This window comes from Castanea sativa, chromosome 1 (assembly GCF_040712315.1).
Source record: "Castanea sativa cultivar Marrone di Chiusa Pesio chromosome 1, ASM4071231v1".
Taxonomy (NCBI): Eukaryota; Viridiplantae; Streptophyta; class Magnoliopsida; order Fagales; family Fagaceae; genus Castanea; species Castanea sativa.
Genome location: NC_134013.1, coordinates 81,545,168 through 81,558,941, shown reverse-complemented (window position 1 = coordinate 81,558,941; position 13,774 = coordinate 81,545,168). Strand labels below are relative to the sequence as shown.

Here is a 13,774-nt window from a genome sequence, read left to right as displayed (position 1 = left end):
TAAACTACAAATCTAGTTAAGAGATTAACCACAAAACAATCACAAATCAAAACAAATAAAACAACTCAAATCCCTAAAATTTTTAGTTTTACCGTTCCCTTTACTTCTTTCTCTCGGCTCTCCGCCTCTCTCATCTCAAACAAGCTTTCTCTGCCTCTCTCATTCTTTCTCTAATTCTCTGCTCTCCGCCTCTCTCAACTGCTCAGTGCCCTGCGCCTCTGCTCTAGGTTTTGAGTTTTCTGCGTATCAGGTATAATTTATTTCATTATTTGGGCGCTTGGCTTTTAGCCTTTCTCTTCATTTTCTTTTTTAAGACTTAAGATAAAAAGATTGGGCCTGCCTCCTAGTTGGACGTTTCACGTTTGTTTGGGCCTTCAAGTTTTTATTTTTTAATTTTAAAGCCAGCATTTTTTTTTGGTTATAGATATTAGATACGATTTGTTTTGTGTTTTTTGGTGGGTGGGTCTTATTAATAAGTCTTGTGTTATGGCTGTGCTTAAATTTTTGTTATGCTTGTGCTTATTTTTTTTTTTAAATTTTAATCTTGTGTTTATATATATATATATATATATATATATATATATATTAGTTAATGGTAATATATTGAATAAATCCTTATTTTATGCAAGTTGAGATTGCTAAAAACTTGTCATTGTTTGGTGAAACTACAACAATACTTTTTATATAAAGACCATGAAATTCTTAGAGAAAAGTCCTTCATTTCAACCTAAAAAACCAATCTTTATCTATAAAATTCATCAAAATCTTTACATTCTACAACCCAAATCAAAGACCTAGTTCATCCAGGTGCATTTTTGATCAAGTAGCATTCCAACATTGAGTATTAACAAAGCAGAATCCCTCCATGGAAGTCGTGAGGAAGGCTCATGAGACAACGATTTAGGCGGTGAACATGGAGATAATCAAAGATTTTGTTTATTAGAGTGACAAAATGATGAAGAATTACCTTAATACTCATGAGAGGAGTCATGCATTCAGGTAAGAAATCATATCCCATTATGTTGTAAGTAGTGGGATAGGATTTAATTTTGAGTGTTCTTTATTGAATTAGATTTTGTCATTTCGAGCAATAATAATAGATGATTCTATACGTTTGTGACAAGTTCAAACTTTAAACATAAAAACAATACGTGACCCTTTTTTTTTGGTCCATTGGGCTTCGGCCTTTGGGCATGGGCTTATTGATGATCAAACACTTACCTATTGACATATGAGAAAATATTAAAAAAGAAAATGATAAACAAAAACTGAAAAAAACAACACAAATTCGTTTTGGACTAACCCATCGCGTAAGTAGTGAACGTCATTGCGTGATTGTAGTTAGCCCATTACTTGGGCCCAACTTTATTCTAACTTTCTAATTTTTATTAGTTGAAAATAAATACTTGAATTTTATGTTTTAACTAGACCAAAATAAGTGGTAATTGACTAATGTCCTTCCCAAAAAAAAAAAAAAAAACTAGACCAAAATAAACACTTGAATTTTGATCTTGTTCCTTTCAAAGATTGAAATTATAATTTTATTATTATTTGAGGCATTGTAATAGAAATTGTAGTTTTCAATTTCATATCCGATTCTAATTTTAATAACAAATAGTTTTTTTTTTTTTAAATGCATAACAATCAAGTGCCTACTTGATTCAATGAGCTTAAACAATTAATATAAGGCTAAATTATAAATTACACCTTAATTTTATCTAAAATTTGATTAAGTTTTCTAACTTCACTTTCGTCCAATTCACTTCTTTAAATTTCAATTTTATTCAATCCAATCCTCCGTTTGTCTTTCCTTTAAAGTTTAAAGCATGAATTTGGCCGAATGAAACAAACTTGGGCTGAATAAACTTGAAAATTAGATAACTTAATTGAATGAAAGTGAAATTAGAGTACTAATTTAATTTTGGTCAAACTTAGAAGAATAGAAAATAAAAGACCTATGTTGGAGCTTTAGCCGGTTTAGGCAACGCAGGCCCAGGTCTGGAAATCCCAATAAATTCTATTATTAACAACTTCATTAATGTGATAGTTTTAATGAAAACTAAACCACAAAGAGGAGATTGGTTCTTGATCCTTGTCTTAGGCTTGGTTTTGGTTGCTAGGGCTTTCCATGGGAAGCAAATAGTCAAAAACATTTATGAATTCTCTCTCTCTAAAAGCTGTATCAATCTTCTATTCGGTTTACGGGTTTGTAAACCGATGAAACCATAGCGTACAGGAAAGGAGATTGAGATTCTCAGAATTGAACCTTTGATTCTTTTTTTCTTTTTTTTTTTTAATATAATGTGTACAGTATTTTTACAACATTTTTAATTTTTTTTTATAAAATATAATAAACGATAAAAAATATTCCTATATAAAGAAATAACTATACGAGAAATCTCACGAATATTACCACGAGCTTCACCTGTCATGTTTTGTGCATTAAATCATTAGCGAAACTTTTTAAATACTAAAACAGTAGAATTACCAAATGAATGTATATGCCAATTGGGGACGTTTTTGTTGAGAAATTGAAAACTAGATAACTTAATTGTACAAAATTTAATTTTGTTCAAAGTAAAATGATAGAAAAAAAGAAAAGAAAAAAAAGAAAAGATCTGGATTGGGCCATTAGCCCAAGATTCGGTTCGGGCAACCCGGGTGGGTCTGGAAATCTGGAATTCCCAATAAATCAATCCCACTATTAACAGCTTCAGTTCAAAATAAAAACTGAACCCAACCAAATAAGAGGACATTGGTTCTCTTCTCGATCCTTTGTCTTAGGTAAAGAAAATTCATTCATATCAGTACATTTCGGCCTTACAGTAGCTCTGGTATGGTTTTTAACTTGTACGAATTGTGTGCAGATGAGTCTTGTGAGCGATTCTCCGGTGAACTCTTCCAGCAGCGACGACTTCGCAGCGTTTCTTGACGATGCTCTCGATTCCGGCACTTCTTCCCAGTCCTCACCGGAGGACGACGACGACGACAACGACAAGGACAATCACAATGACCCGGAAGCCCAACATCCCAATGACCTTGATACCCAAAGGTTAGTTAAGGTTTTAAGCTTTTTGATTCAAAAATTAAGGTTGTAAAACTTAAATTCAGTTCCTTTAATTTCTTTCATTTAGGTTCCCCAATTAAGTTCAATTACATGGTAGCCATTGAATTTTCATTATTGTTACTTTTAATCAAGTTTAACTGTGTGCTTGAATTAACAATTAGATTCAACTATGTGATTCATTGACCAATGCAAAACAACACTTTAGGAATTGTTTCTTGAAAAAGTTGTAATCTTTGGTAGCTTAAGAATTGTATGTATGTTCTTTTTGAACTCCAACCTATGCGTTAACCTGCAGGATAAAAAGGCGCAAAGTGGCGGAGGAGTTAGAAAACATAGAGGAACTTCAAGCGTCAACTTCACATTCATCCTTAGAACAAACATTAGGTAAATATTTTCTGAGTTAGAGTATCCCTCTCATTGTGGTGCTTACAGTTCATTTAGTAATACTTTTTTTTTTTTTTTTTGGGTGGATATATCAGTAAGCTTTCGTTGAGCCAAACAAATCCAGTACAACAGATTACACTTATTCCCCAATTATTCTGCTCTCTCCAACTAAGTTTATCTGCATATGTTTCTGCAAAACATGGATTTTAATTCCCAAATAACAGCGCAGAACCCTTTTTAGAATGGAATCACTACCTGATCCCCTACTTGTTTAGTAATTTTTGTTAGACCAAACTAATAAATTTTTTTTTTGTTATTTGAAAATTTTTGAAAGCACTCCTTTTGTGGAGCCTACACATTGAAATCTCAATCAAGTTTTGTGCTTATATCTGTTCTAAAGCCTAATTAGAATTGCTATTCCTAAATTATGATGAGCTTTAATTTTAGAAAAAAGGCTTGATGTTGTCCTACTAGAAACAAATACTCTAATGATGAAGTTTTTTTTTGTTTTGGTTTTTGTTATTCAAATAATTTCTTCAAAAGATGGCCAATGAGTTCTTGCTCAAATATTACTTCCTTCTTCCATAAGAATGGGTGGAGGGTGAGATTGTTGGTTTAAAATTCGTTGTATGCATTGTGTTACTTACCAATACAAATATTCAGGAAAAAATGCCTCGACGCCTCTTGAACTCTAACAAGGTAGTGGCAATTACACCCCTTGAACTTTTATTTTAGCCAATTTACTCCATAAACTTCAAAGATGTGCCAAATGGATACTTTTGTCACAATTCCATTAAAACTAACAGTCCATTCACTGTGAAAGGAAAAAAAAAACCCAGGGCAGCTGATTGAGAGGGAGAGAAAGTTGGGGTTTACTTTTTAGAGAGAAAGAAACTCCACAGATGTCTTCTTCTTTGTATGTACAAACCCCACAAGCTTAGATAAAAGAAAAAATGAAGACCCATATTAGATAACAGGGAATAAAGCCTAAACCAATAAGGAATTCAACAAAAATAAGTGAAAAATCGGTGCTTGCCTAAGTTGGCAAAGAGAGGATGAGAGAGAGAGTGGTACGACCAAGCTTCTTCTTTGTTCTCATTCTCTGATCAGATTCTAGAGTTGGATTTGTTCTTTTGCTATCAGGGGTGCCACAAGGTTGTCCTTGTTTAGGCAGTACAGCTAGTGAGCTAAGATATCATCTCTCTCTCTCTCTAAAAAACGAACCTAGTTTCTCTCTTCCTCTCAATTGGCTGCTTTGGTGATTTTTTTTTCTTTTGCGTGTACTTGAGTGGACTGTTAGTTTATTTAACGGTAGAGTGACAGAAGAATCTATTTGGCATATATGTGAAGTTCAATGAGTAAATTGACTAAAATAAAAGTTCAAGGGGTATAATGATCAATACCTTAAAGTTTAGCCGGTGTTTGGGCATTTTTTTTCCGAAATAAGCATTTACATATCCACATACTATACACACATACATGTGTGTGTATGTATTTGAATATGCCTATGTGTGTGTGTTTGGAAGTGCAGTGCATGAAATTTTTTTATCGATCCTGATCCCAATTGGTGTCTTGTGCATAGGTAGAGAATCTTATTTATCTCTCTCCCTATAATCTTGGTTGCACCGAAATAGAGTTGGCTGGTACTTCATATATAAAATTGGTGGAAGAACTTACTCTTATCTCTCTCTCTCTCTCTCTCTCTCTTTGTATGTGTTAGTTTCTGTATTATTAAGAAACTCTTTTTGAAAAAAAGAAAAATTGGATGTCCATTATTGCAGCTGAATTGAATTATATGTAATATGTTATCTTTTTGCAGAGGCATCCAAAAAGAAGGATGAATGTACACATCCTGGTTCTTTTGGAGAAATGTGTATACTATGTGGGCAAAGGTTGCAGGCGGAATCTGGTGTGACATTTGGGTACATTCACAAGGTATAAGTTCTTTGAGATTACTATTTGGTGGAGGAATAAATTTTGGTTATCTTTGCTGCATAGTGGAAGTTAATATTTATGATACTTCTAAAATTTTCAATTTGTCAAGGCATCATCCACTTCCAATCATGAAGAAATGATCCCCTAATATGAAATAAATTTTAAAATTAGAACTGGAGAGATGTCAAAAAACCTTGAACTTATAAATCCATTCCTATCCAAGAATAGTAATTCTCTTTATTAGTTTCAAATGGTAATTTGTTTAAATTTGAACATTATTTGCAGGGACTAAGGCTTCAGAATGATGAAATTGTCAGATTGAGAAACACAGACATGAAGAATTTATTGCGCCATAAGAAGCTTTACTTGGTTCTTGATTTAGATCATACGCTGCTTAATTCTACTGAGCTTAGAGATATGACATCGGAAGAAGAATATTTAAAGAGCCAAACAGATTCTCTGCAAGGTATTTCTGTTACCTTTATATTTGATTATATTTTGGCAGTGTACTTAGCATTTAATATATCATAGTTTTTAGGTATCTTGTAACATCATCATGTTGTAGAGCTTCAACATGAATCTTTATCATTTGGTTCTGAATCTGTTGATGAAGTTTTTTGTGCTATATTTGAGTGCTTTCAATTTGTCAATGGGAAGTTCAGATTTCTAACCGAAGGTATGTAAAACTTTCAATGAAATGAAAAGGATTTAGTTTATTGCTTATGCTGCTTTATGTTGTAAAATGACCATAGCCATGAATCACCTGGAAGTTTTGAGGAATTTGCTGAGGGAAGATTTTCCTGCAGAATGGTGCGGCCCTTGTGGACTTGAATTTAAGCACTGCCTTTTGTTTTTCACCTTTTTGCACTTCTTTTGCTCTCTCCTCCCATTTTTTAAAGAAAGATTGGCAGGATTTATATGTTATGCTTAAGGCAAGCTTAAATACGTACCTATCAAAAAAAAGGCAAGCTTAAATACAGTCTTTTTTCATATCACCATGGTAGTTATGGGGAAAATTTTGTATCATGGTATTAATGTTGCATGGATATGTCATATGTGGTTGTAACATAGAACATTCAGCACCTATCACTTAAAAAGAATATTTATTTAATAATAATGCCTTCCTCACTGTTTGAATCCCCGTTTTCTATAGGCCTTGCAAACTAAATAGAGACTCTTATCAATTTGATTGATTATCAAGTTGGCTTTTGCTTTCACTCTACCTGCTCTGCTGCAGAAGATGTGTATTTATTCTTTTTGAAAATAATTACTCCCTTTGTCCCAAATTATTGGTTGTCTATTCATTTTGGGATGTCTCAAATTGTAGTTATCTTTGAAAAGTCAATAAATAAAATTCTAACTTACCCTTTAATTTATTTAAAGAGTCAATCCATTCTTTCTATAGATTTTAAATTAATGAGGGTAATCTTGGAAAGTTTTACATTTTTAATTAAAAGAAAATGCATTAAATGATGTTCCCTTAAAAAGTTAGATTTTTAAATAGGACCTATAATTTGGGGTGGAGGTAGTATTATCTAATTCTTTTGGTTTTTGTTGCACTGTCTTTTCTTTGACATACTGGGCATTTGAGTGATGCTGTGCTTGTGGCCTTATGGTATTAAAAAATTATGAAATGACAGATGTCTCAAAAGGCAACCTTTTCATGTTGAACTTGATGCATATGATGACGAAGCTAAGGCCCTTTGCCCGCACATTTTTAAAAGAAGCAAGTGAAATGTTTGAGATGTACATTTACACAATGGGTGATCGGGCCTATGCTTTGGAAATGGCTAAGCTGCTTGATCCTCAAAGAGAATACTTCAGTTCTAGAGTGATTTCACGTGATGATGGCACCCAGAAACATCAAAAGGGTCTTGATATTGTGCTCGGGCAAGAAAGTGCTGTTCTGATTCTTGATGATACAGAACATGTAGGTACATTTGTGATCAGCTGAATATCTTTGCTTACCCAATTTATTTTCACTTTAATCTGATAGTATTTGTAATACGATAATACTTTTCATCTTACTGTTTTACCCACAAAAAGTGGAAGTCCTTTCAACATTATGAGTCCTCTTATTTGTAGGGAAGAGAGTCAGATTACAGAAAAGGGCAATTTCAACATTATTAAGTGCATGTAGTGGTTCCATTCTCTAACACTGCAGTTGGAAGGGGTGATTATTGGAGGGATGGAAAATGGGTGGAGAGAAAAGTGGGGAGAAAATGGTATTTGGGGTTGTTTGGTATAGAGGAGAAAAAGGAGGTTATTTTGGTGGGGCTAGGAGTTTTCTCCCCAGTCCCAACAAAACATAATCTCAAAACATATCTCCCTGTATCGGGGAGAAATTGGAGAGTAAAGGGGAACAACTGCTTTGGATGAAAATGTCCTCACCACAATGTTCATTTATATATATATATATATATATATATATATATATTATGACAAATGCTCTTTTTTTTTTTTTTATAAATTTATTTATGACTAACTTCCTTTTGTTTGGTTCGTTTTTGTCTTTTTATTCTGATACTTCTCATTCATTTTTTTTTTGTTCATCTGTTTTTTCTTTTTCAATGAAGTGTCCATCCATACACAGTTTTTTAATAAAAACTTAATGTGTTTTTATTTTTATTTTTATTTTTTATAAATATAATAGGGCCATGAGAGTATATATATATATATACAAACAACATTTTCTATCATCTCATTTATCTTCTCAACTAGACAAAATAATTTTTCATCCCTCCACTTTTCCACTCCCATGAGGAGAAGCTAAATCTTTTATATGCCCCCACTTTTTCATCCCAAAGTTTGGTTGGAGGTGAAAAAGTGGGGGATAGAAGAGATTTAATTTTCCCTCGTGTGTTTGGTTGGAGGTGGAAAAGTGGAGGGATGAAAAACTCTTTTGTTTGGTTGAAAAGAAAAATGAACAAATAGAAAATATTATTTGGATAATTTTACTCTCATGCCCGTATTACATAATTATAAGGAAAAAAAAAAAAAAACCACAGTTGGAGTAAAAAAAGTAAAAACCCAACATATAACTTAAAAGAGTAAAAGAGAAAAAGAAGAAGAAGAAGCAATCTACCAACAGTGGGGGAGGACCAGGGGGTAGATGGGTAAATTCCCATCAAACCCTCTCATCTCCCCAATTTGGGGGGCTGGATTTTGGTGGGCCTAGAAAACAGCCGGGCCTCACTGAAATCCCCTCCCAACCAAACAGCCCTCCCACCAAAAATCTCCCTAATTTCTCCTCCCCCCTTTCCTTCCTCCAAAAGCACCCCAACCAAACATACGCTAAGGTTCTTTTCTAGTTTTAACAAATTTTGTCTTTGCAGACATAAAAGCCCAAATTTGGAAGACTTGCACCTTACATAATGGTGACAAAGACTCTTTTTCCTATTAAATAATTGTTTACTTTACTAAGAAATTTCAATAAAATATATCATGGCACCTCATTACTTATACTACCAGAGCTAGATTTGTTGTTGTTTTTTATAGTCAATTCTACATCATTATAGAAATCAGCTGTTAGAGGATTTTAAGGGATTGAATAGTGGTCCTTTTGCATCAATGAGGTTGTATGTTTTAGTTGTAGAGGTCCTGAGAGCAATGGTTGGAGAGAATGCTGAAGTTCAGAAAGCCAACCTCAATATGCAGAATTTTGGCACTGTGGAGCACTCAAATTGAATCAGAGAGATTTTGTGGTCACAATTGTTTAGTGGCATCATTGCTATGAGGTGTTGCACCATAATACGTCTATTTGCAGCAAAAGGCAACTAAGTCACCCGTATGATGTTTGTCACTGTATGGGTGCGGTCTCTTTAAACTCAACTTCATTTTACTTGGGTAACTAGGTGTAAAAGGGTAATGGATACAGTTAGTCATGAACTGGTGAGAAATTAAGAGTAGATCAAGATGCAGGAGCTTAGCTTTAGATGATATGTATCATTTAATTTGTGTCCCGGTTTTCGCCTGCATTAGAACTATGGTACCCCAAATGGATTAGATATTGAATTATATGAGTGTTGAGTCCCACATCAGGCATGTTCTAGGTCACTTGGGCTATGTAAGCAATTCTAATTGTAATTTGACTAGTCATTTTTGGGGTATAACACAGATTTGCAGTCAACCTCGTAACATCATTGTATCCCAATTTGGGCCCTGATGATGGTGTTAGTTATTTAAGTGGGGACATTGAGGTACCCTAAATGGATTAGATTGTGTGAGTGTTGAGTCTCACATGGAGTGTGTGTTGGGTCTATTTGAGCTACGATAACTTGACTAGTTATTTTGAGGTATAACGTGGATGCGGCTAGCGCTTACTTGGGTCGTGAAAAGAATGCTCTATGCAGTCATGGTTTGCCTACTGTGCTATCATTTACTTTTGGTGAAGATGTTTGAAGTTGTAATTTCAAACATCGCCAAGGTCTTATAACTCAATTGGTTAGTACCTTCTAGTGTTTCCAATTGAAACATCTAGGGTTTAAATCCCTCCACCCCCAATTATTGAATTATTAAAAAAACATACAGACTACGAAGTTCAAAAAGAATGAGCTAGAACTCAAAGTTTGAATTTGAAAGAAAAGGTGCCATTGTAGTTTGCATCTTTTTTTGTTCATGTTGTCTGTCATAAAACAGCAGAGAACAGGAATGTGGTTTTCTATTCAGTCGATGTGACTGATGCTCATGTCTTCAAGATAATACCAATTAGTACAGGACACCTCCTTGTGTCCCCACCCCCATCTATTGATGTATAAAAAAAAAAATAGCAGAGTTATGTTGTTGTTGCACGTTTTGTAATCAGAAGAAACCTGTTGGATTTGGAATCAAGAACTTCCCAAAAGTTGTGAAATCCTTGTCAAGTGAAATATTTTATGGATTTAATATATCCTGTGCATGAATTCAGCAAGCTGTCTGGCATTTTTTGAAAATCACACAAATTTTTATATTTTGGATTTGCTAATTCCTGCCTAATAAAACGAAGAATTTTTCCAGGAAATCCCCAACGAAAAATACACACTATTACTTCTTTTTAAAGCCAAATTTTATTTTATTCAATAACAGTTAAAACTTGCCTCCGATTAGAAATCATAAAAATAAAAGAAGCTGTTGAAGGGAAATTTGAAACTATATCTTAGTAACAGTTAAAACTTGCCTCCAATTAGAAATCATAAAAATAAATGGAGCTGTTTCAAGCAGTTTCTCCTGGTGTACATCGAAGCACCTTGTATAGCCATATAAATCTGTCTGAAGCTGTTGAAGGGAAATTTGAAAGTATAACTTAGTACCAGCTTGCATGTGGTTCATTCTTTTATGTGTATTATTTTCTTGTTGATAATGTTTACTTATTCCTGCTTAAGATAAAGGTGCATAATTATACCTGTTGTTTGTTCAGATTCATTTCCATGGCCTTTGAACTTGCAATTTATCTCATAGGTTTTTGAGGCAGCAATCATCCTGTTACCATAAGCTTGATGGAAATGTTTTGCATTATTGTAGGCATGGACAAAGCACAAGGAGAATTTGATATTAATGGAAAGATACCTTTTTTTTGCTTCAAGTTGTCGTCAATTTGGCTTCAATTGTAAATCTCTTTCTGAATTGAAGAGTGATGAAAGTGACACTGATGGAGCACTTGCAACTGTTCTTGAAGTTCTTAAGCAAATCCATAAAATGTTCTTTGATGTATGTCCCTCTTTGTTTCTCTCGATTGATATCAGTTGTTAAATTTGTTGTGTGATAAATTCTTATGTAGTGGAACCTTCTTGCAGGAACTTAAGGACAATCTTGTTGACAGAGATGTGAGGCAGGTAATTTTTTTTCTGAAACATGACCAGCTTATTATTCTAAGCTTGGTTTCGATTGTCTGATCTTTTGTTGTCCAGTCCTGGTCCTTGGTGGCAAGAACCTTACATGAGTGTAGATCTAACATTCCTGTCACAAGGATGATTTTAACTTTGACCCAATGGAACTAAAAAAAACTGCACAATAAATGTTTTTTTTTTTTTTGGTGTTAAGGTATTAAATCTGGCTCATTATTGTTTTAGATGTTTGTAAATTCTTAATTGCCACTACCATCTCTCTCTCTCCCCTGTTTCTTCTGCCGTGGTTCCACTTAATTCGGCATGGGTTCTGGCCTATTGCATGTAACTTAGTCTAAAGTATGCATCCTGCTTTTGTTTCAGATTAGTAGTGAAGATCCATTCTCAGTAAAACATTACATAAGGCAGTCTGATGATTTTTATAAGCCTTCAATGGACACCATGTATTTGTCTTTGTAATCATGAATCAGTTTTTTTCCTTCTAATTTTTTTTTTTGACTTCAGTAATATATGTTTGTTGATTCCCTCATTCCTTGTGGTTAATTGTTGCCTGTTTATTTTTTCTTTACGAAGATTTGTATTAATAAAAGATATTTTGTATGTTGTTTTCTGCAGGTGCTGAAAACCGTAAAGAAGGAAATTCTGAAGGGGTGTAAAATTGTTTTCAGCCGTGTGTTTCCCACCAAATACCAGGCTGAAAATCACCATCTATGGAAGATGGCAGAACAGCTGGGAGCTACTTGTGCTACAGAGCTTGATTCATCTGTGACGCACGTGGTCTCAAATGATGTTGGAACAGAGAAGTCTCGATGGGCAGTGAAACATAATAAGTTTTTGGTCCTTCCACGGTGGATAGAGGCAGCAAATTATATGTGGCAAAAGAAACCTGAAGAGAACTTTTCTGTCAAACCCAACGAAGAGCCAATAACTCCTGTTTGTAGCAATGCTAACAGCTAACGCTCGGTAGTGATACAGTACTTTGGGTACTTGGCTACTCTTCAATAAAGTAGACCAGTTCCTCGACTATCTTACTTACCCAGTGCCCAGAATGGCCATGGGCTCACCATTTTGTTATAAAACTTTGAATAGTATTTTGCTTCATAGAATGCAGGTTTGATGATTTTAAATCACCTAATAGGTTAAAAAAAAAATAACCAGTGGTCGACTAATTGGGACAGTGAATGCTGGATCCTGATCTATTCTTGTTGTATATAAACTATCTAGGTGCTGTTTTAGCGAGGTTCGAAGTAACTGGGCTCTATGTTACCGTTGAGCAGCTACGTTCTATTTTGCAATTGGATGCCAATTGTATTAAGAAGTAATATTTGTTTTCTTTAACTAATTTTTGGCCAAACTACACTCGGTTCTTCCAAAAACGTGACTAATTTTAATTTCATCCCTTTATATTTGGTTGTGTTAATTTCATTCCTCCAATTATCAACTGTCAATTTTATCTCTCAATTGTTAATTATGTCTTATCTCAAAATAAAAAGGTTAATTATGTCAAATTCGTCTCACCTTTCAAAATGAGGTTAATTTTATCCTTTAGCAAGTCAACTTTTGAGGATAAATTGACTAAAATTTGAAAATTAAGGGATAAAATTGATACAATTAATAGTTGAAGCATCTTGATACAATTACATATCCATGAAGCTAAAAATACATATGTACAACATTGAAATGATAACTTGGCCTTAATTTTGAAGCCCTACTTTTTAATCTATTGTAGGTTGGTGTGATCTTGTGGTTTTCGTAGCGAAGTACTTGCCTCTTGAAATGTCGTATGGGGATAAAATTAGTGACACAACTCTGCTCGGTAACAAAATAAGAAAAAAAAAAAAAAAGCTTGAGGAAGAAAGCCTTACTAAGCTGGTTCTGCTACTGCACCAGGGTTTCTTCAAAGCCCAAAATATATTCCTTAAAGTCTCGTGGGCCACTTTATGGGCTGTACCCCCCCCCCCCCCCCCCAGTTAGCAGCGTAAGGCCTCGTTCGGGACACACTTAAATTAAAAGGATAAGTTATATTTTAAGTCTTACATTTGAGGATGGTTTAAAATTAGGCCTTAGAGTTTGGAAAGTTTCGATCGAATTAAATATTGAAATATAACTTTATGGGCTGTACACCCCCCCAGTTAGCAACGTAAGACCTCGTGTGGGACACTTTTTTTTTTTTGGGTGCTTTAATAAATTATTTAAAAAGCCTTAAATAAGGTATCACTGGTAATTTTATATACATACACACACACGCCTTCTATTTTAAATTAAAAGGATAAGTTATATTTTAATTCTTACATTTGACTATGGTTTAAAATTGGGCCTTAGAGTTTGGAAAGTTTCGATCGAATTAAATATTGAAATGTAAGATTATTATAAATTAAACCTTATAGTTTGTTAATTTCAAATTCAACCCTAGAATTTTCAGGTTTGATTTAATTTCAGGGTTTTTTTTAAGGGTTTAGATTGATATGATTTAAAAAATGCAGAGTTTCGGATTAAAACTAATAAAATTATATTGTTTAATTTGAAATCACCCTTAAAATATAAGATTCAAAATGTAATTTGCCTA

General features: G+C 33.9%; 1 protein-coding gene across 1 annotated transcript; it reads left to right on the top strand.

Moving 5' to 3' along the window:
* The first annotated feature begins 2,711 nt into the window (after nt 1-2,711).
* Nucleotides 2,712-12,607, top strand: LOC142615242 (RNA polymerase II C-terminal domain phosphatase-like 4). Its single transcript, XM_075787967.1, has 9 exons — nt 2,712-2,784; nt 2,868-3,052; nt 3,363-3,451; nt 5,271-5,386; nt 5,672-5,852; nt 7,027-7,316; nt 10,886-11,071; nt 11,158-11,196; nt 11,824-12,607. The coding sequence occupies exons 2-9, from the start codon at nt 2,868-2,870 to the stop codon at nt 12,163-12,165; spliced, it is 1,428 nt and encodes a 475-aa protein (XP_075644082.1). The 5' UTR covers nt 2,712-2,784; the 3' UTR covers nt 12,166-12,607.
* Nucleotides 12,608-13,774: the final 1,167 nt, after the last annotated feature.

What these genes read in the sequence shown, in the direction of transcription:
- LOC142615242 (XM_075787967.1), top strand. Translation starts at nt 2,868, where the DNA reads ATGAGTCTTGTGAGCGATTCTCCGGTGAACTCTTCCAGCAGCGACGAC. An exon ending in AATGACCTTGATACCCAAAG is followed by an intron (nt 3,053 to 3,362) that starts GTTAGTTAAGGT and finishes GTTAACCTGCAG; the next exon opens with GATAAAAAGGCGCAAAGTGG. An exon ending in TTCTTGATGATACAGAACAT is followed by an intron (nt 7,317 to 10,885) that starts GTAGGTACATTT and finishes GCATTATTGTAG; the next exon opens with GCATGGACAAAGCACAAGGA.